This window comes from Crinia signifera, chromosome 7 (assembly GCF_055691185.1).
Source record: "Crinia signifera chromosome 7, ASM5569118v1, whole genome shotgun sequence".
Lineage (NCBI taxonomy): Eukaryota > Metazoa > Chordata > Amphibia > Anura > Myobatrachidae > Crinia > Crinia signifera.
The window spans coordinates 48,383,029-48,404,432 of NC_139223.1; the positions used below are offsets into that span (position 1 = coordinate 48,383,029).

Below are 21,404 nucleotides of genomic sequence, written 5' to 3' on the forward strand. Positions count from 1 at the left end.
TCAAACAGAAATGAGAGGTACATGAAATATCTCAGTTTCTATCACATTACTGTGTGGCACTATGGGCCTCATTCTAGTTCACTCTTTCTGACAAAATTAGTCGGACAAAACCATGTGCACTGCAGGTGGAGCAGAAGTAACTTTTGCAGAGAGAATTAGATTTGGGTGAGTTATTTTTTTTCTGTGCAGGGTAAATACTGGCTGCTTTATTTTTACACTGCAATATAGATCTCTCTTTGAAGTAAAACCCCACCCAAATCTAATTCTCTCTGCACAAGTTACATCTGCCCCACCTGCAGTGCACATGGTTTTGTCCATCTAAGAAGGATTTTGTCAGAAAGAGTGAACTAGAATAAGGCCCTATATGGGGCATTAGGAATGTGTGGCATAATGTGTAAGGGTCATTAATGTGTGGCATAAGGTGTACAAGGGTATTACCAAGGTGTAAAGGGCATTACTGTGTGGCATTATGTGTATAAGGTGCACTACTGTGTGCCGTTATGTGTAAAGGACATACTGTGTTGTGTAATGTGAATAATGGTTAGTACTGTGTGATGTAACGTGAATAAGGGGCACTACTATGAGATGTAACGTGTATACAGTAAAGTACTATTGTGTAGGATAAGGGACAATAACTTTATTATCACCATATAACTCACATGTAGCCATGGATAAGTAGACAGTTTATAGCAAAACACTTTACCCCTATTCTATTCTTGTACAATATATTCAGAGTTATAATTACGACTACGTTTATGACTGTTGCGGTGCTGTCATTTTTGTTTTGTTGTAAGCTTTTTATTGTATAATCTGTTCTAAGGCATAAAATAAATATATATTTTTTCCGCTATGTGTTTGGCACCCTGGCACGTGTAGTCACTGCCACAATATGTGCGAACGCATCGTGGCAATGTCCGGCGTGGGCACATCTGTAGGGGAGTAATGAGTGTCTAGTGGGGAATTAAGCCCCTTTTACACCAGCCCTGTAAACCCAGGTTCCTGCAAAATCCCAGGTCTGTGGGTGGTGTAAAAGGTCTGACCCGGGATTTCAATCAGGCAAGCGCTCAGAGTTGAACGCAAGTTCTACCCAGATAACTGTGCAGTGTAAATAGGGGGTAGATTTATTAAGCTTGGTGAAGTGATAAAGTGTCTGTTTTTTTTTTATCACCGGCCAATCAGCTCCTGCCTGTCATTTTTCAAACCAAGCCTGTAACTTCACAGCTAGGAACTGATTGGCCGGTGATAAAAAAAGCATCATTTCACAGAGCTTATTAAATCTGCCTCTAGGTAACCCAGGAAGCAGGTCACTGCAATGGAAAAGTGTGTGATGCTCTCATCTCCAAAAGGTGGTTAAGGCCCCACCTCCGGTAATGTCACTAGACCGGCATTATGCCGGGTCGGGATGCCAGACTAAAAGGCGTCACAAGCCGTGGCACACCCGGCTTGTAGCTGAGTCTAAAATCATGAACGGGATCCAGCTTGATGGTGTAAAAGTGGGATTTTGGAAATCGTAAATGACTAGGAGGTGAGGTTCTAGCACAAATTGCTGGGATGGTGCTGATTAACCAGGGAGAGGGTTTATCTGCAGACAAAAAGAAATGACCACCCGCTGCTCAGCTGATGAGGTCCATGCATTGTGGTTTATTTGTCTCTGCACTTGGGCAATCCAGTATATAGAAAACAAAAGAAGAGAGTAGAATTGTATGGTGCGGGTGCCCTGTACTATTAGATGTATTCAGACTCCACTTATAATAAATGAGAAATCATTCGATGGTCGCTCACCATCGTATGATTTCTCTTCCCCTTTGCGAATAAGTCGGTCTAGGCTGATTATTATTCTGGCCTCAGATGGCTGAATTTGACGTTCCAGGCATTGGCGTTCGTTGGGCTCCATCCAGCATTTTTCTGGGCACACCCACCATTTTTCTGGGCACATCCAGGAAATGCTGGGTGTTCCCTTGTGCATTCGCCCCATGCCCACCCATCTGTGAGCGAATGTCCCGGCGAGTGTGAAAATCGCCAAAGCCTTTCACTCTGGGGGTTTGCGCAGGAACTTATTCACACATGAGCAAACCCTGACCAATGGGGGCCGGGCCTCGCAGTGAGGGGTCTGAATCAGTCCCACTGTTAAAATGCCTGCAGTGTTCATTTCTAGTGCGTAATGTACCTTACCTCTCCCTATAGTGGGATGAGGAACATGATAGATCTGCGTCCTGGATGAGATCTGGGTACTTGTGTATTATAGTGGCGCCCCCGATTTCCATAGCGCAATGTTTTAATCGCACCCGATGGCATGCGATGCAACGCGATTTTTGCCCCCTATACGATGAAAGGGTGCTTTTAAGCACCGTAATGGGTGATTACAATGTTAAATGCACCCCACGCCACCCCCCCACTATAAACGTGAACCCGAAGCGTGGCGAGCGCAGCGGTACGCGTCCTCCGACCTTTTCATACCCCCACTATCCACGTCGGCGTGGAGTTGAGAACAGAAAGTGCGCGAGCCACCGAGCCCGAAGCATTAGGGTGCTTATACAATGTTTAATCGCATCGCATGGCATTGTATGCCATATACAATGTCATACAATTTTAAAATTGTATGGCATTGTACAATATCGCGCGACATCGCATACCATCATGTGCCTTATGGTATGCGATGCGATGGGTGCCGCCAAAATACACAAGTACCGAGATCTGCTGCGAGTACGTAATGTACATTACCTCTCCCTATAGTGGGATGAGGAACATGATACATCTGTGTCCTGGATGATATCTGCTGCTAGTACAGTAACGTACATTACCTCTCCCTATAGTGGGATGAGGAACATTATACATCTGGGTCCTGGATGAGATCTGCTGCTAGTACGGTAACATACATTACCTCTCCCTATAGCGGGATGAGGAACATGATAGATCTGGGTCCTGGATGAGATCTGCTGCTATTTCGGATAAGGAATTTTTCCGGTTTTTGGAATACTTTTCTTTAACATAGTTACCTGGTCCCCTCCCCCGATGGTCCTCCGGCATCCATGGAGGCCTTCAAGTTCTTCTTCAGCGGTCCCAGGGGTGCATTGCACCAGTTTGCAGGCGCCGCTGACCACACTCGCTCAATGCACCCCTGGGACCAGAGATGCCGCAGTAGAAGATCCTGAAGCCCGCCGTGGATGCTGGGGGACGTGGTAAGTGTCAAAAAAGGAGGGGGGGGGACACAGAACCCCCAAAATATTTAAAAAAAACCACGGTTTTTGGAATTTTTTCGATCTTTGGATATTCGGATATGGGATACTCAACCTGTATAATGAAAATCGCACCTTGTTTTGCCGCACCCGAACCCACTGCACCAGAATCAAAAGTACAAATTTTATTTAATTTATACTATCTTAAGGGCCATTCTGCGGAACAGCATCCCCCCCCCCACACTGATGCCCACCTGCAGTGCAGCGTGGCTCTGTCCATCTGCAAAAACATGCAGCCTTGCTAACAAGAGGAACATGGAAGAGGAACATGGAAGAGGAACAGGAAGGTCAACATTTCTGAAGGTCGACACAGGTTTAGGTCGACAGGGTCATTAGGTCAACACATGCAATAGGGCGACATGGGCCAGGTCAACAGTCAAAAGGTCAACATGGGGCTTTTCACCTTTTTTATCCCAAATGTTGACACAGTCGACATAGATAAAAAAGTGCACCAATTCCCCTCACATGTTTCAGGCACAGTGCCTTCCTATGCTCGGAACACTATTTTATTCTCCCACCACGTCCTAGTGGATGGTAGCATGCCAGCACATGTCGGCTCAAATAAAAGTGAAAAACCCCATGTTGACCTTTTGACTGTCGACCTAGCCTATGTCAACCCAATGCATGTTTCGATCGAATGACCCTGTCGACCTTCAGACATGTCAACCTTCATGCATGTCGACCTTCAGTGGTCATCCCAATGCATGTCAAATTTATCTTGTCGACCTAGTGAGCGTCTACCCTGGACTAGGCTCTAAGATTACCAATGAGGCTCCAGGCCCCCCATTGATAATAGGCCCACATGAGACTGACAGCTTTTTCCTGCCAGAGTTTGCCAGCGACTGTCCTCTCCCATGCCTCTAGCTCCAGCACTCCAAGTCTCACCTGAGAAGAGCTGTGCAGTGTGCACCATGCAGGAAATGTGAAGGCTGCCCCTCCCATCAGCTCTCTCCTTCGTTCTCAGGGTCCTGAACCTGCCACTCAGTTACTTACAAGCCCCACCCCCCAGACACGAGGAGGAGCAGCTGCTGCTGCATGTTGCCTGGGACTGTGTAAGTAGTTTTATAATGGCTGCTTGATGATTAACACCTGATAAGTGTGTGTATACACTGTACTGTACTGTATTTATACTGTATTGTTTGTATATGTGGTGTGTGTATAGTTTGTACTGTACTGTGTGTATATGTGGTGCATGCATATATATACTGTATGTGTGTAGAGCGTACTGTGTGTGTGTGTGTGCGCTGCCCTTTTTTTAATTAAAAGAGAAAATAAGTTTATTTGTTTTTCTTACTGCCAGGGCCGTTAAGTGTGCATACACCCCTGTCCAGGGGTGCGGAAAGTGTGACTTATAATTCCTAGGTTGAGCCAGGTGTGTCATAATTTCTGGGGTGAGCACCATGTGTTTTATAAATTCTGGGGTGAACCTAAATCAGCCGGATATATCCTGGGGAGCTGCCCTTTTTTTATTAGAAGGATGAAAATGTTTTTGTTTTTTTTTTACTGCAGAAGGGCCGCCACGTGTGCTGTATAATTCCATTTGTGCCGTATCAGTGCAGGGGTGCCACCATGTGTGCCGTATCAGTGCAGGGGGTGTCGCCATGTGTGCCGTATCAGTGCAGGGGTGCCGCCATGTGTGCCGTATCAGTGCAGGGGTGCCACCATGTGTGCCGTATCATTGCAGGGGTGCTGCCTTGTGTGCTGTATCAGTGCAGGGGTGCTGCCATGTGTGCCATATCAGTGCAGGGGTGCCACCATGTGTGCCGTATCAGTGCAGGGGTGTCACCATGTGTGCCGTATCGGTGCAGGGGTGCCGCCATGTGTGCCGTATCAGTGCAGGGGTGCCACCATGTGTGCCGTATCAGTGCAGGGGTGCTGCCATGTGTGCCATATCAGTGTAGGGGTGCCACCATCTGGGCCATATAATTCCATGTGTGCTGCCATGTGTGCTGCATCAGGTCAGGGGTGCCATTATATCTGTGCCATATAATTCCTGGGGTGAGCCATGTCTGCAGTATAATTCATAGAGTGATGCCAAGGGTTGTCTGTATTTTGATGGTCATTATTTTGACTGTCGGTAAATTGGCTGCATCCCGTTTCTAAGGGTACAACCACACAGCCTGTGCGTTCAGCAGGAGATTGCTAGCTTAAGGGCTCGTTTTATAACTAACCGCTTTTAATGAGATTTTCACACTTTAATAAACACATGAGCAGTGCATGAAAATGGGACTATTGAGAATAGATGGTGTGCTCCTGCCATCGTATTTTCAAATTTTAATGCTACTTTTAAACTTTTAGAACATAACATGCCCAAATTTTCATGTGTTAGCGCCTGCCGGTAATACAGCTGTACATTGCGTGTTCTAGCAAACTACCGACATGCAGAACACGCTTCCTTCTACAAGCTGTAGGGATTCTCGCATGAGACCTACAGATACTCACATTAGCAGACAGTAGGAAATATGGCTTCCCGCCACTACTATATATTCTCTTTGTGTCTGACTCAGGCCCTGTATTGGTTAAAAAAAACGCACAACAGTGCTGAAAACGCGTCGTCAATGTGGTTATTTCCATGTTCTTTTATTCCCATTTCCCGTCACATTTATGTGTGTGCGAGACCTATACATGGCATAGCCTGGATGTATAAATATCGGACTTGCTCTAGTGTTTGTGTCTACCTATAAGGCCACCTACAGATGTAGCAGCTCCCGTCGATCGAACCGCCAGCCACCACCAGGAGCCGGAAGGTGGTGCGGATACATGAGACGCTCATGTGCCCCATTCCAACAGAGCCTTCTGCCACCCACTGCAGCTGCCCCGATGCCCCCAGCAGCTGCCCCCAACTCCCCGCGATCACTGCCGTCTCCCTGAAGCGGAAAATGCTCCCCACCGCCGTGTTGCATTGGATGGGGATGCGCCTGCGTGTGAGATGCTCCCGCGTCCCCGTCAGATGTAGCGCCTCTCTGCCGGCGATCGCCAGATCAGGGAATCTGGTGATTCCCTGAGCTGGCTGAGAGGCGCTCCATCTGTATGTGCTGTTTCTGCATAGGGATCATTAATCCCTGAATGCAGACCCCCCCCCAATGCACCAAGGTGTTTTGCATTGTGCATCTGCCTAATTTGGGCTTATATGTATGTTCTTTTATGTCCCCGTGCTGTGGAAATCATTCTGTAATTGACATTGCGTCAGGACCTGAATGAATAGACATCATAATTGTACAGTAATTATAGTGGTTACATGGTAATAGGACTGATTTATTCTGGGCGAGTAACAGCTATTGCAGTTCATTCTGAATTTGGTAGCAACCCATTAGGCCGTTGCCACTGCAATGAGAGGAGTGTGATGGTGGGAGGAGACCTTCAGCGGTGTAGAGGGCGGCCTACGATTGATTTTGAGACTCTCACAATCAACCAAAACTCTGTCTGCAGCAGAAAGTAATGCAAATATAAACCTGGCACAGCTAAATGTCTGCGACTGTGACGTGATTCCACTGCAGTAACCGTGTGTCTTATCTGTAAATCTTTCTGCAACCAGACTTAGGGCTCAGCAGTTTTTAAATTAACACTGGAAATTGTTCCTGCTTAATTAATACTGAATTTTGTCTTATTATTCTGACCTTGGCTTCTGGGTTGGTGCAAACCGCTTGGGGTGCAATTCTAAGAACTAGCCACATAGGTGACTGACAGGTAGATGTATGAAGCAGTGATAAGGGAGGAGAAGTGGTAAAGTGCCCGGTACTTTATCACCGCCCAATCAGCTCCTGACTGTTATGTTACAGCCTGGGTTTAAAAAGGGATACAGTAGTTAGGAGCTGATTGGCCGGTCACGAAGTACCAGGCACTTTATCACGTCTCCTCCCTTATCATGCTTCATACATCTACCCCTGTATGGGAATGGGATCATTAGATAGACAAGCATTAGGTTGACACCACAAGGTCGACATGACTGATGGTCGACATGGGGTTAGGTCAACATTGGGGTTTTTCACAGCTTTTGTCCCGAATGTCAACACTATCGACATGGACATGTCTCACTGCGCTCGCCATGCTTCGGGCTCGGTGTCTCGCTACGCTCGGCACACTATATTATTCTCCCACCACGCCCTAGTGGATGGTAGGGCATGAAATACCGCCTGTCGGCACATGTCGGCTTAACAAAAAGTGGAAAACCCCATGTCAACCTTTTGACTGTCGCCCTTCCCCAATGTCGACCTAATGACCCTGTCAACCTAATGTCATGTCGACCTTATGGTGTCGACCTTCCCCAATGTCTCCTAATGCTTGCCTATCTAATGACCATATTCCCCCCTCCCCAGTTTTAGGCCGGAGTAAGGGCCGCATATATCAAGCAATATTTGCGGTTAAATCCCCGAAAACATCCATTTTCTGGGGTTAACCGCAAATATTTAGTATCCCCCAAATGTATTAAAGGGGGACCGCAGCAGGAATCTCCGATCCCTGCTGCGATCCCCCCTTCACCGCCGCCGGCCGCATCCCCCCCATAGATTTCTATGGGGGATGCGAAGCTGCCCGATGTATCAACATCGGGCAGCCCATCGTTGCACCCCTGGGCTATCGCCATTCTGATATGATGATATCCCATTGTAGCCTATGGCTACGGGATTGCACTGCCGAGCAGGGCAGTGCGGTCACAGGGGTCGGCGGGGGTCAGCGCATAACCGCGCATGCGCTGACCTCGCTGCTTCCGGGTTAGGGCTTCGCAGGGACGGGCTCCTATCGGAGCCCTGTCCCTGCGCCCTCAATTTGATAAATCCTGGCGGTATCAGATGATGTCATCACGCCGGCATCGCTTTATAATGATAAATGCGCCCCCAAATGTTGTCAACACAAAAACAGCGTACGATTTGAATGAGATGCAATGCGATCTAGTACAAAAAGTACTGCATTCACATACTTTTTGAACGCATCGCAAGCCCTATAGTAACACGGTGCGATTTGAACTACATGCAATGCACTTTGAACTAAAAAGTTCAAAATGCATCCAATAATCTCACCGTGTATGGGCACCTTTAGAACAGAAAGCAAAGGAAGTTCATTGGGTTCAGAATTGTAATCCGCAGTTGGAATCCGCATCTAAAGGAAGGATTGCGGATTTCTCTTCAGAAACAGTTGGTATCAGGAAAGAAGAATGTCTCGACTAGTCATACAGATGGAATCACGCTTAATCATCCCGACAGCGCGCCTAGACGTGGGTTCTGGCACTCCACAGTCAGACTGCTTTCAGACCGCAAATGCAGGGTCGCACCGGGACTTTTAAACGGTTCAGTCCCGATGCGACCCTGAATGTACGGTCTGGTAAGATTGCTGCAGCGAACTGGCAATATTATCAGGTCGCTGACGTCATGAGGGGGCGAGTCGGCACGTCATCGGGGGCGGGGGAAGAGGCAGCGCTTAGAACTGGCGCTGCTCCAAGCGCTGCATCCTCCATAGTGTGAATGAGAAATGGGTCACTCGATTTACCAGTTCACGGCAACGAACCAGTAAGAACTACTTTTTAATCAGTTTGGATTGCGGTGTTGCTACTGGTTAGCTGTAACTGTTAACCCCTTTCACATCGCACTAATTACTCGAACTGGCAAGAGACTGGCTTGTACCTGGTAATTAGGTGCAATGTGAAAGGGGTATAAGAGTGCACACAGACGCATTGAGGCGTGTTAAGGAACGACAAGATACACAGCATGCAATACACATCTCCACCACTGGGTGGCTAATGCTCCACTAATCCAGCGGTGGATGGATATACAGTACAATACAAGCTCTGGTACATGGGCTGTGACAATTATAATGTTATTATACTGTACACACAGACCAATGGTCAGATGGAAAGAGTCAAAAAATACTGTCAATAAAATTAGTGTATTCAGACGCAAACAAACGTTAACTGTATGTATGTGTGCGCCCAAGTCCCCTTTCACAAATAGCAGTATACACATGCAAACATACATTATAAAGCAACAGTGCATTGACGTTAAGCTTGTGTGTGCGTCCCCTAGGCAAATCATTTAATAAAAATAGTAACCAACATGTTACAGCAATCATCCCAGAGTCCAGAGGTCGCTTTGTAAAATCACCACTGCGCATGTGTGAGAGGGCCAATTGAATACTACAGTGAAAGAATCACCATTGCGTGTGTGCATGAAGTTTTCATTGAAATACTCTATACTGTAGCGTAAGAACTACTTTACTGTACAGTACTGTATGTTACATAAACATTTTTCTTAGAAAATGCTATTGCATAGCTTATTCATGTACTGTATATGGGCACTTCTGTAGGTGCACCTCATTTAATTATTTAAAAAACATAGAGGCTATAGGGATAGAAGGAGCATACAGTCGCCGTACTGTCCGTGGCAGGCCAGACTTGAGCACCGAGAGGGTTAAGAACAGGGCTACCGAGCGTGAACCAGGGCTGTGTGGAACGAGCAGCGGCATAGGTTTTACATGATTGCTGAAGGTTGGTCTCATTACGCTAGTTACACACACAAGAGGGGCTAGTAACCAAGGCACAGACATTACAATGATCAACCCGCAGCTCTGGACCCCTACCCACACCGCAGTCCAGGTTTGGGCGTTCCTGCTGTGAAACAGGGAGCTGAACACCTGGCAGGAGCTGACCCACCTTAGCGCAGGATTGCTCAGTGTCACCTCCCCGCAGTCTAGCGATGGCGCCCTGGCTGCAGAGGAAGCCAGAAACACCTATAAGCTGGGAGGGACAATTGTAGGGAACCGTACTCGCGGTTGCTTGCTGCTTCCCTTGCCAGTGTCACAAACTAATAGCCTGCTCCGAAAGTCAAGAGTATGGTACCAGTCTCTAGGACACCTAGAACCGGAGAGATCAAGGTGCAAAAATGGACACATTTTCCCATAGACTATAATGGGTCCATTAACTCAGACCCACCGTGAGTTCCTCTGCTTGCTGTTAGCCTTGTGGGGGTCTCAGAAACTTGGGGTTCATATCCTCTGGTAGCTAAATGGTTCCATAAGAACCCGGTTCTGAGCCGATTGGACCATTTTAATTTATCCATAGGGTTAAGTTACAAAAATTCTATAGCAGCATGCCTTGACACCTGCATTGTCAACACTGTAACACATGCTTCACTTTATAATCTGCAGCCATGGTGACCATGCCTGTCACCTCAGTGCTAACAAAAATGACAGGATCAATTATTTTAAGATAGTGTAGCAGCGCTGCTGACACCGACCAAGATGAGCGGGAAACCCCTGGTAAAGAGCATGTTACCCCCTGGCAATGAGCATGAAACACCTACCAATTAGCATGTCACCACTGGCAACAAGCATGTAACCCCAGGCAATGAGCATGTAACCCAAAGGGACAAGCATTTCATTCCTGCCGATGAGCATGTAACTCCTGCCAATGAGCATGTAACCCCTAGTGACAAGCATTTAATTCCTGGCAGTGAGCATGTAACTCCTACCAATGAGCGTGTAAACTCTGGCAATGAGCATGTAACCCCTAGTGACAAGCATGTAACTTCTGGCAATGAGCATGAAACACCTACCAATTAGCATGTCACCACTGGTAACAAGCATGTAACCCCAGGCAATGAGCATGTAACCCAAAGTGACAAGCATTTCATTCCTGCCGATGAGCATGTAACCCCTAGTGACAAGCATGTAACTCCTGGCAATGAGCATGAAACACCTACCAATTAGCATGTCACCACTGGCAACAAGCATGTAACTCCAGGCAATGAACATGTAACCCAAAGTGACAAGCATTTCATTCCTGCCGATGAGCATGTAACTCCTGCCAATGAGCATGTAACCCCTAGTGACAAGCATTTAATTCCTGGCAATGAGCATGTAACTCCTACCAATGAGCATATAAACTCTGGCAATGAGCATGTAACCCCTAGTGACAAGCATGTAACTCCTGGCAATGAGCATGAAACACCTACCAATTAGCATGTCACCACTGGCAACAAGCATGTAACCCCAGGCAATGAGCATGTAATCCAAAGTGACAAGCATTTAATTCCTGCCAATGAGCATGTAACCCCTAGTGACAAGCATTTAATTCCTGGCAATGAGCATGTAAACTCTGGCAATGAGCATGTAACCCTAGTGACAAGCATGTAACTCCTGCCAATGAGCATGCAAACCCTTGCAATGAGCATGTAAACACTGGCAATGAACATGTAACCCCTGGCAATGAGCATTTAGGTAAAGTAATTGAAATAAATAAGTTAATGTATATGTGTGTGGGGGATTTTTAGAAACAGCATTGTTTTATATACAACAAATTTTCTCCTTTTTTTTAGTTGTGCCCCCGACTCAGCATCTGCCCCAACAGTATATTATACTTACCGGTTGTTGTTTTTCTCCTGTGTTTTTCCTGATAACGTGCTGTACACCACCATATTAACCACCATGGCAGTTACACAGAAATAGCTTTGCTTGTGGGAACGCTTGAGCAGCTTTAGAATAAGTGGGAGAATGTGCGCTGTGCTGATTGCGAGCAGAGGTACAAAGTATACTATATAAAATGGGTTATTTCTGAGCACAGTCCGTGTAAAGGAGCGATGGCTTAAGTACATAAATAGCAGTTGAGCCACAGGTGGCCTGCCCCGTTCTCATGTAGCTTTGCCGGGCATATGTCCAGCAATTTCTACCAATATTTGCCTGATTTGTGTTCTGCTCTAATCGCATCGAAACTGCATGAGCCAGAAATAGAAGGAAAAGGAGGCAATAATTGCATGTGAGTGGCAGCTCCAGGCCGAGCGAGAGAACCAGCCCATCCCATACACTTTAATAGAATTGTTCAGGGTGGGGAAAAAGAGACAACTGAAGTTCTTTTTCCCCTGACTTGTCTTCTCCCTTCTGTACAGACGTCCTCTCTATGCGGCGAAGATGGAAGTGATTCGCACTGGTCCTCTCCATTCATATTTCATGTTTTCCCTGCAGCACAGCTGTTTACTGAGCTCAGCGGCTGCTTTGATGGAAATTGGCAAAGACAGCAACCAGCTAAGAGTAAATCAGAGGCTGTCTCTTATCTCCCACTGTTTCCAGTGTGTGTGTCAGAATGCAGTGTATACCGGCTGGTGGAAGCATGCAATGTGCGCTTCTGTGTGTGCAGAGTACACCAGGCCATGGGCCTAATTCAGTATGGATCGCTAGTTAGAGGAAACGCATTGGACTGTACAGAAAGTCGCCACCCAGACAGAAAGAGTAACCGCCCCTTGCAAAATTGCGAATGCATCTCTAGGTCCATTTCCCACGATCGAACCATCGGACAGTTTCTTCCATCTGCGCCAGTCTAGGGCTTCCACTAATATGCTCAAGAACCAGGCTGGAAGCAGGGCCGGATAAAGGTTTGGACCTTTGTGAAGGGGGGCAGTGTATAAGATTGTGCATTCCTCCAAACATGACCCATTCCGGGAAGGAAAAACACTCATGCTGCATAAGGCCCTATGACTGAGCCTCTGCTCATTATAGTCAGTGACTGGGTATGCATTCAGTGGTCTATTTGGGAAGCTGAGAGAAGACCTTCCACCAGAGTGTTCTCAGGTTCTCACTTTAGGGCAGATGCATTAAGCCTTAAAAAGAGATAAACGCAAGGGTGACAAAGAGAGATAAACGTCCAGCCAATCAGCTCCTATAACATGATGGGTTAATTAGATTGGTTGGTGCAAATATTCCCCTTCACACTGCACTAGGGGTGTGTGCGTACATTGTGGATTTGGTCACATCCCTTCAGTACCACCCTCGGGAATCATGGTCGGTTCCACAGTAGGAAAAGGACAACACATGACGTTTGCACAATATCTTTTTGAGTAACCAGGCATAGGGTCTTTTGCTTGCTATGGGGGCAGTGTCTCATCCTGCCCCCATAGCATCCTGGGCCTGATTCATAATTGTATTCTAATGCCACTGCAGATGCGATAATTGACTTGGAGGATGTGCGAAAATATGCTAATGTACCAGCTGCCGGTTTGTATGCCCACAAACGAGTACACATTTGCAGCATCGATGCAGAATGGAAAACATCCACTCCCTGCGTGAGTCCACTGCTGAAAAGAAAAAAAAGAAAATGCAGAGAGGTACTTGTGTATTTTGGCGGCACCCCCGATGTCCGTCGTTCGACGAACAGATCGCATCGCATGCCATGCACCCGATGGCATGCGATGCGATGCGACGCGATTTTGACCCCCTATACGACCAAAAATCGTATAAGCACCCTAAAGGGTGCTTTTGAGCACCCAAATGGGTGCTTACAATGTTAAATGCACCCCCACGCCACCCCCCACTATAAACGTGAACCCGAAGCGTGGCGAGCGCAGCGAGCCCGCGAGGGGCGGCGGTACGCGTCCTACGACCTTTTCATACCCCCACTATCCACGTCGGCGTGGAGTTGAGAATAGAATAGTGTGGCGAGCGCAGCGAGCCACCGAGCCCGAAGCGTGGCGAGCGGACGCGGATACCTTCACAGTTATACGCGTCCCCTCGCGGGCTTCACAGGTGTCCGTGGCGACGCGGACACCTGTGAAGCCCGCGAGGGGACGCGTTTACCTGTGAAGGTATCCGCGTCCCCTCGCGGGGCTCGCTGCGCTCGCCACGCTTCGGGCTCGGTGGCTCGCTGCGCTCGCCACACTATTCTATTCTCAACTCCACGCCGACGTGGATAGTGGGGGTATGAAAAGGTCGTAGGACGCGTACCGCCGCCCCTCGCGGGCTCGCTGCGCTCGCCACGCTTCGGGTTCACGTTTATAGTGGGGGGTGGCGTGGGGGTGCATTTAACATTGTAAGCACCCATTTGGGTGCTTAACATAGTATAAGCACCCATTAGGGTGCTTATACAATGTTTAATCGCATCGCATCGTATGGCATCGTATGCCATGTACAATGGCATACAATTTCAAAATTGTATGCCATCGTGCAAAATCGTACGATATCGCGTCGCATCGCATACCATCGTATGTGTTATGGTATGCGATGCGATGGGCGCCGCCAAAATACACAAGTACCTGCAGAGACCCTCTGTGTACTAAGAATACTGGAAATCAGACCTAGGACGGGATGCACGAACATCCGCAGCCCCTCTCCGCCGCACATCGCCGGCTACCACATTGATAATAATTGCATATACATTAACATGCACTTAGAGCTGCCCATTGCGATGCAGCCGGCGATAAGGCAGCAGGTCCTCAGTTGATCTCCCCCCTACTCCTATGCCTGGCTCTATATGGGGTTTCCGGGAAGGTTGCGCCGTGGACTGCTGCACTGGCCAGGGACTCTACCGGCTCCTCCACCCTGCACCCAGAAGTGGAAGTACGGGGCAAGGGAGGAGGAGGACACTGGTCCGGGCAGTACAGCAGGAGGCTGCCCGGACAGAGGTGTGTGTGTGTGTGGGGAGGGGGCGCATCGGTGCAGGGCGGCGGGGTTGGTGGGGAGGGGGGGGTTGTCACAATAGGAATTCCATAGGCTTCTATGGGATATCACCAGCTTTTGCGTCTTGGTAACTCGGTGATCAGGTTTTACTTAATACCAAAATGCAGCAAACACCCCGATAACGGGGTTTTTACTGCATTTTTGATTTATTACATCCCGCCCTTAGTATATACATAAATGCAAGGACTAATACTAATTAAAAACACCTAAGAGCAGATGGTTGGGGTGCTAGTCCAAGCAGAAGTTGTTTGCTTGGTCCAAGGGAACATTAACTTAGTTCCATTTCCAAAAAAAACTGAACAAATTCGCCCCAACTACGGGTGTTTTTGCTAATTTTCTTGTTTTTTTTCGGGGGGGGGGTTATATATTAGAGGGTGTTATATTAGAGATTTACATTAGAAACAGAAAAAAACGAAAGCACATATATAAAAATTGCACACTGCACTAGGATTACACCCATTAAGCATTGTCATACTCTGCTATGTCCATTATATTCTGTCGTATTGACAATTGCACATTATGACACACACTGTAATGCCTCTTACACATTACACCACACACCATAATGCCCGTTACACATTATGGCACACACCATAATACCCATTACACATGATGGCGCACACCAAAAATTCTTAGTGGCATGTCAGCACTGTGGGGCGCACAGTACCACACACAAAAAAGGCAGGGTGCATTTTGAGGTTTTAAAAAAACAGGTAGGGTGCGCCACCCTGCAAAAGAAGCTTAGAGGGAACACTACATACAAAATACAGAGTAAAAAGGGGGTTCCGGACTGGGGGACTAGACTGGCACTATAATAAATAAGATCTGAATAAATGTATATACAGTAATATCCATATTTAGGGAATGAGGGATATTAGGCAGCCACCTGATTAGGTCCTCTGGCCGTGATAGGTGAGCCTACAATTTTGGCACAAAAAAACGTGCTATGAGCCTCATTTTCAGTCCCTTGTTTATTAGAAATATTTTTATTACCAGTGATCTTAGCGCTTATTCAATCATTGCCGCTATTTCTGTTAGGGGAAATCGTGCCGGGTGCCTATTCAATGCAATCCTTGCTGACAGCATTGTAGAGGCAGCTCGTCAGAACGGACTGGACTTTTAAAGCAGTTGGGCCTTGGATTGTCGAGATCTCAGCAATCCATGCCCATTTTCTCAGACACGCCGCCTTTATGCTGATCGTGCAGGCGGGACATTGAATACCGCTAGTCAATAAACTGCATCAGCAGGACAGCTCTTCTTGCCCTTACCCTTCCTTGAGAAAGCCGCCGATTCCGATAATAGGAGGCGGGGAAACGCGTTGGAAACTTGTTTTTTAAACAAACTGCACCAGAGGGATATTTTACCTAACGGACCCACACCATCTACCCCAAGGCTACTCTGGATAAAGTTGTCCATAAAGGTGATTCAGCACTATCAACTGGGAGGCCCGGGGAAATGCAGGTGGCAGCTGTAAGGTACCCTTAAAAGTGTCTGGCCAGACCCATGACCTGGACAGTTTCTGTTATATTGCACATCACTAACTGTTAACAAGCCAGTTACTAACACTCTAAAGAGACTGTCTACTAACCAGTCACTGGACTGATCTAACAAAAGACCCTAACCTGACGGCTATTTTTTTCCCTCAAGAGAGGTTTACATTTGAAATAACATGACCAGTTTTTAACAAAAAAGAATTTTTTTTTGCATGCAATATAGTCACAACCGGTTGTGTACATTTCTTCCTAAGTTTTTATATATATATATATATATAAAACAGCACTTACCCAGCCTAGGTGTGTAGGACAGTAAAAGACCAGCACTCGTAGTTAGAAGAAAAAAAGTGTATTTGAAATAATTAAAGCATGTTAATACATGTACATTTTGGCTGACCCAACAGCCGTTTCGACCGGAATCCAACAAGTCTTCAACAGGGGTGACTGGTTGGATTCCGGTCGAAACGGCTGTTGGGTCAGCCAAAATGTACATGTATTAACATGCTTTAATTATTTCAAATACACTTTTTTTCTTCTAACTACGAGTGCTGGTCTTTTCCTGTCCTACACACCTAGGCTGGGTAAGTGCTGTTTAAAATACTATCTGGACCCTGCACCAACCGTTTTTTACCATTTGCATTGAGTGCTGTTTTTTCTAAAAAGACTTTATATATATATATATATACAGTGGTCGAAGTGGGGCGGTATACGCCGGTATGTCATACCGCCACTTCTATCTGCTGATAACAAAAAAATCAGCAGCGTGTCCTGTGCTTTAATTCATGCTGCGGCTCCACTGGCAGAGGAGGAGAAGAGTATCCCTGACAGACTGTTCTTCTGCAGTCTGTCCCGCAGGTAACCTCCTCCTCCCTGCCTGAAACTTAACCAGGGGCATTGGAATAGGGGGGCAAGGGGGCACCTATGACAGCTAGCAGCGGCAGCAGCACCGGCAGCTCTGTCTCCTTCCCCCCGCACTGTGGCCGCATTGCACTGCTCCTTTGCTGGGAATGCCCTAACGCTGTCGGGTGCCGTGCCTGTCATATTGTATGACAGCTAGCAGCGGCAGCGGCACCGGCAGCTCTGTCTCCTAACCCCCACACTGTGGCCGCATTACACTGCTCCTTTGCTGGGAATGCCCTAACGCTGTCGGGTGCTGTGCCTGTCATATTGTATGACAGCTAGCAGCGGCACCGGCAGCTTTGTCTCCTTCCCCCCCGCACTGTGTGGCCGCATTACACTGTCCCTTCGCTCCTCTGCTGGGAATGCCCTAATGCCAGAGCCTTGATTAAGGTGGTGGGGGAGACACTAGCTAGTTCCAGCCAGTGCAGGGGATGCGACTGCTAAGAGCTCGGGCTGTATCCAGTGCCTGCCGCTTCCCCTGCACCCAGACATGCATATGCAGTAGTAGGTGGTCTGGGTGAGCACCGGACCACCCTAGTCAGACTGCCGATCCACAATGCAAGATTTACCCCCACGGACCAGCAGGAGCAGGTAGACTGAGAGACTCTCTGCGGAGATAGCAGGTCAGTTACATATGTTTTCTAATGAATATCCATCTGGCCTTTTAATACAACCATATCCTCTGTCTCTGGCACACAACCAACAACCCCCTTGTCACAACATGTCACACCACACCCATTGTCCTCACCACTACTGTCACCCCACACCTGTTGCCCCCACCTTCCCACTCACAGACTGTCACCCCACACTCACCCCACGCCCACTACCCACCAGTCACCCCACACCCATTGTCTCCTCTTCTGCTGTTACTCCACACCCATTACACCCACCTTCCCACCCACAGATTGTCACCCCACATCTACTACCCACCAGTCACAGTCCGTCACCCCACACTTACTACCCACCAGTCACAGTCCGTCACCCCACATCCATTGTGCCCAGACCTCCTGTCGCCCCACCTTCCTGCTCAGACTGTCACCCCACACCCACTACCCACCCATCACAGCCAGTCACGCAACATCCATTGTCCCCACTCATGCTGTCACCCCCCCACTTGTTACCCCCACATTCCCACTCACAGATTGTCACTCCACACCCTCTACCCCCTGTCACAGTCCCTCACCCTACACCCATTGTCTCCAAACACAGCCTGTCAGCGCCTGCTACCCCACACCATCTACACTCTAGTCACAGCACATCACACCACACCCATTGTCTCCACACCAACTACACCTACCTTCCCACTCACAGACTGTCACCCACTACCCACCAGTCACCCTCTGTCCCTACTCAGTCTATCCCAGGGTTGTAACTAGGGTGGTGCAGTCTGCCCCGCAGAGCAAATGTGCAGCACACAGCACATTTGCTCTGCGGGGCAGACTGTCCGCATCCATGCCAACTGGGCACCTATTCCTCAGTGTGCTCCACTGACTTCCATGCCTCCTGCTTTCCTCTGCGCTCGTATCCCCCAGTGACTGTGAGAAGGTGGACAGCACAGGAAACGACTAGCAGCCTTCTAGGAGTCCAACTCCCCCAGGGACTGACCACAGTATGAGAGTCCCAAGATCCAGAACTGGAAGGAGGACGAGGAGGGAAACTGTTCTTCTCCAGCCCGATCACATGGAGACTACTGCAGACCTCAGCAGGAGGGACCCAGCTCAACCATCTATGACTGCATAGGCACCCCGGACCACAAGAACCACAAACTGCATCTCTTTGACACCCCACACATCAGAAGGTAAGGATCTCCGAATGTTACTGTGTAACACCCTAATGCTACTGCCTTACTGACTGATGCCTTCACACCCTACTGCCTGAATTTGTGCACTACCTCCCCATCTTGTTACCTCCTTATGTTCCTGTCTGGTTTGTGCTGAGCTCCGTCCTAGTGTATATTTAATGTGGAATAAAATATGTGTGACACTGTTTTGTAATATAACAAAAATTCTTTACTGAAAAAACAATAGTGAATATAAAACTGCAGGTGGTAGATACAGTGGTTCAAGTCTACAATAGTAGCAGGGCCGAAACTAGGGTTTCCGGCGCCCGGGGCAAGGCAGTCATTTGGTGCCCCCCCCCCCCCCCCCTCTTTCTAAAAGCATACCTCCCAACTTTTGAAGCTTCGTAGTCGGGACGCTGCTGCTCGAACGGTGCACAGGCTGAACGCACACTGGCACACTCTAATCTGCACCCTCAGTCACTCTCCCGAAAACCTGCACCCACACCGCGGCAACTTAAAGGGGTACCCGAATTTCCACTTATTTGATCTGAGCAGCGGGACGCCGGACTCAGATAGAGACTGCCTACAATTGTTTCCATATAACAAGTTTGGGACATTTGAACTTTTGGACATTTGACTTTGAGCCAGGGGACTACCCCGTGCACCCCCATTCACCTTGGCAAGACAGCCTGTGAGCCCGGTGCGCAAGGTTTCTGGGAACTACCATTTCAATCAACCAATTAGACTACTATTGTAGACTTGAACCACTGTATCTACCACCTGCAGTTTTATATTCACTATTGTTTTTTCAGTAAAGCATTTTTGTTATATTACAAAACAGTGTCACACATGTTTTATTCCACATTAACTATACACTAGGACGGAGCTCAGCACAAACCTTCCTTTTCTTTATGATTATCAATACCAGTATAGTTCAGTCAGACTATACTAAGTGCTTTGCAGCTAGCCCGACCACAGTCACTCAGTGCGCAGGTACACCCCTAGCATCTAATTATGTTCCTGTCTGACAACCTGTAGACCTACAAGCTAGTGACCCCCCTGTGTTGGCTGTCTGACGACCTAATATTATTGCCCAATGCTCACAATCCAAAAATATACTGGTAGGCTAATTGGCTCCCAAAAAAATTAAACCTAGAATGTCTGTATGTGTGTGTATATGTGGTAGGGATTGGGGCAGGGACTGATGCTAATGTTCAAGCGCTGTAGAATATGTACACTATTATTTATTTATTTACAGTTTCTTATATAGCGCAGCAGATTCCGTTACAGTTTCTTATATAGCGCAGCAGATTCCGTTACAGTTTCTCATATAGCGCAGCAGATTCCGTTATAGTTTCTTATATAGAGCAGCAGATTCCGTTACAGTTTCTTATTTAGCGCAGCAGATTCCGTTGCGCTTTACAATAGTAGACAGTGATAAAACAAACTGGGTAACAACAGACAGACTTGGAGGTTAGAGGGCCCTGCTGCAAGCTTACAATCTATAGTGGTACACTACAGTTAAAGACACGCCCCCTATTCCAGTGGCCACACCCCCATTTCCGGAGCCTTCGGCGCGCGCATAGCTAAATCTTTTTTATTTTTCCATACCCCCACTTTAAAATTTTCACTTCGAGCACTGATATATATATATATATATATATATATATATATATATATACAGCAGCAAATAAGTGGCACTCGGAGGCTTGTAAAGGAGGTGAAAATAGCAGGAATATTTATTCCTAGTGCAGGGAAAACGTTTCGGAGCACGGAGGCCCCGTCGTCAGTTCAGGTAATGCACCCCTTTTGAAAGAGGGCACCGGAGCAAGCTATCGGCATCCATCTTTAGACCTGAGTGCCGGCCTCATCGCTGTATATATATATATATATATATAGTATGTATTTGTGTTTGATGTGATATATGTTTTTAAAGTGAGCAAATAAATTGCCAAAATATTTATCCCCTATATTGCGCAGTTCCATTGTTCTTTATACTGTCTTTTTGTATTGGGGATATTGAGCTTTCCCCATTTGAACAGCAGCAATAGACGGGAAAGGTTACCATTTACCACCTTAGTCTGGATATTGTATTCTGATTGTAAATCTGTTCATCTGTCTGTGGCGCAGGGCTATACATTTTTGTTTTTTTGTTCAATAAACTGACGAGCGGGCCGATAAAAGGGGCCAGGGTCCCGACTGTTGGGACGTACCGAAAGTCAGGACATGGGATTGAATACCCCCATAAGTTGGGTATACATTAGCCAATATCGTCAATGAACAATATCATTAACGATCTTCCTTGAACTAGCTGTAAGTCCAAGAGCAAACAATATAGCGCATACATAAGAAACAATGTAACAAATCATATCATGCTGTCATTGACAATATAGCCAGGATTTTGCTGCATATACAGATGAAAGAGGGGTCACTAACAACCCACGGGAGCGCGCATCTTTAACAGTATAGTGCGTACGACATGCATGAAAATATAATTAACGATATGGTGACTGTGCATATCGTTAACGAAAATTATGTAAAGTGTACCCAGCTATAGAGTGTGCC

At 47.3% G+C, this 21,404-nt stretch overlaps 1 protein-coding gene across 2 annotated transcripts in view; it reads left to right on the forward strand.

Annotated features, from left to right (window-relative positions):
• Positions 1–21,404, forward strand: part of LOC146020137 (ankyrin repeat and fibronectin type-III domain-containing protein 1-like) — a 442,882-nt gene that overhangs the window by 121,576 nt on the left and 299,902 nt on the right. Inside the window, exon 1 of one of the 2 annotated variants that reach the window (XM_083153006.1) lies at positions 4,257–4,288. The exons of the other annotated variant lie outside the window; for it this stretch is intronic. Within the exon in view, the coding sequence (XP_083009132.1) occupies positions 4,272–4,288 (17 nt within the window). The 5' untranslated portion in view covers positions 4,257–4,271. Of the gene's footprint in view, positions 1–4,256; positions 4,289–21,404 lie in introns of those variants that run through there. 2 annotated transcript variants of the gene reach the window in all.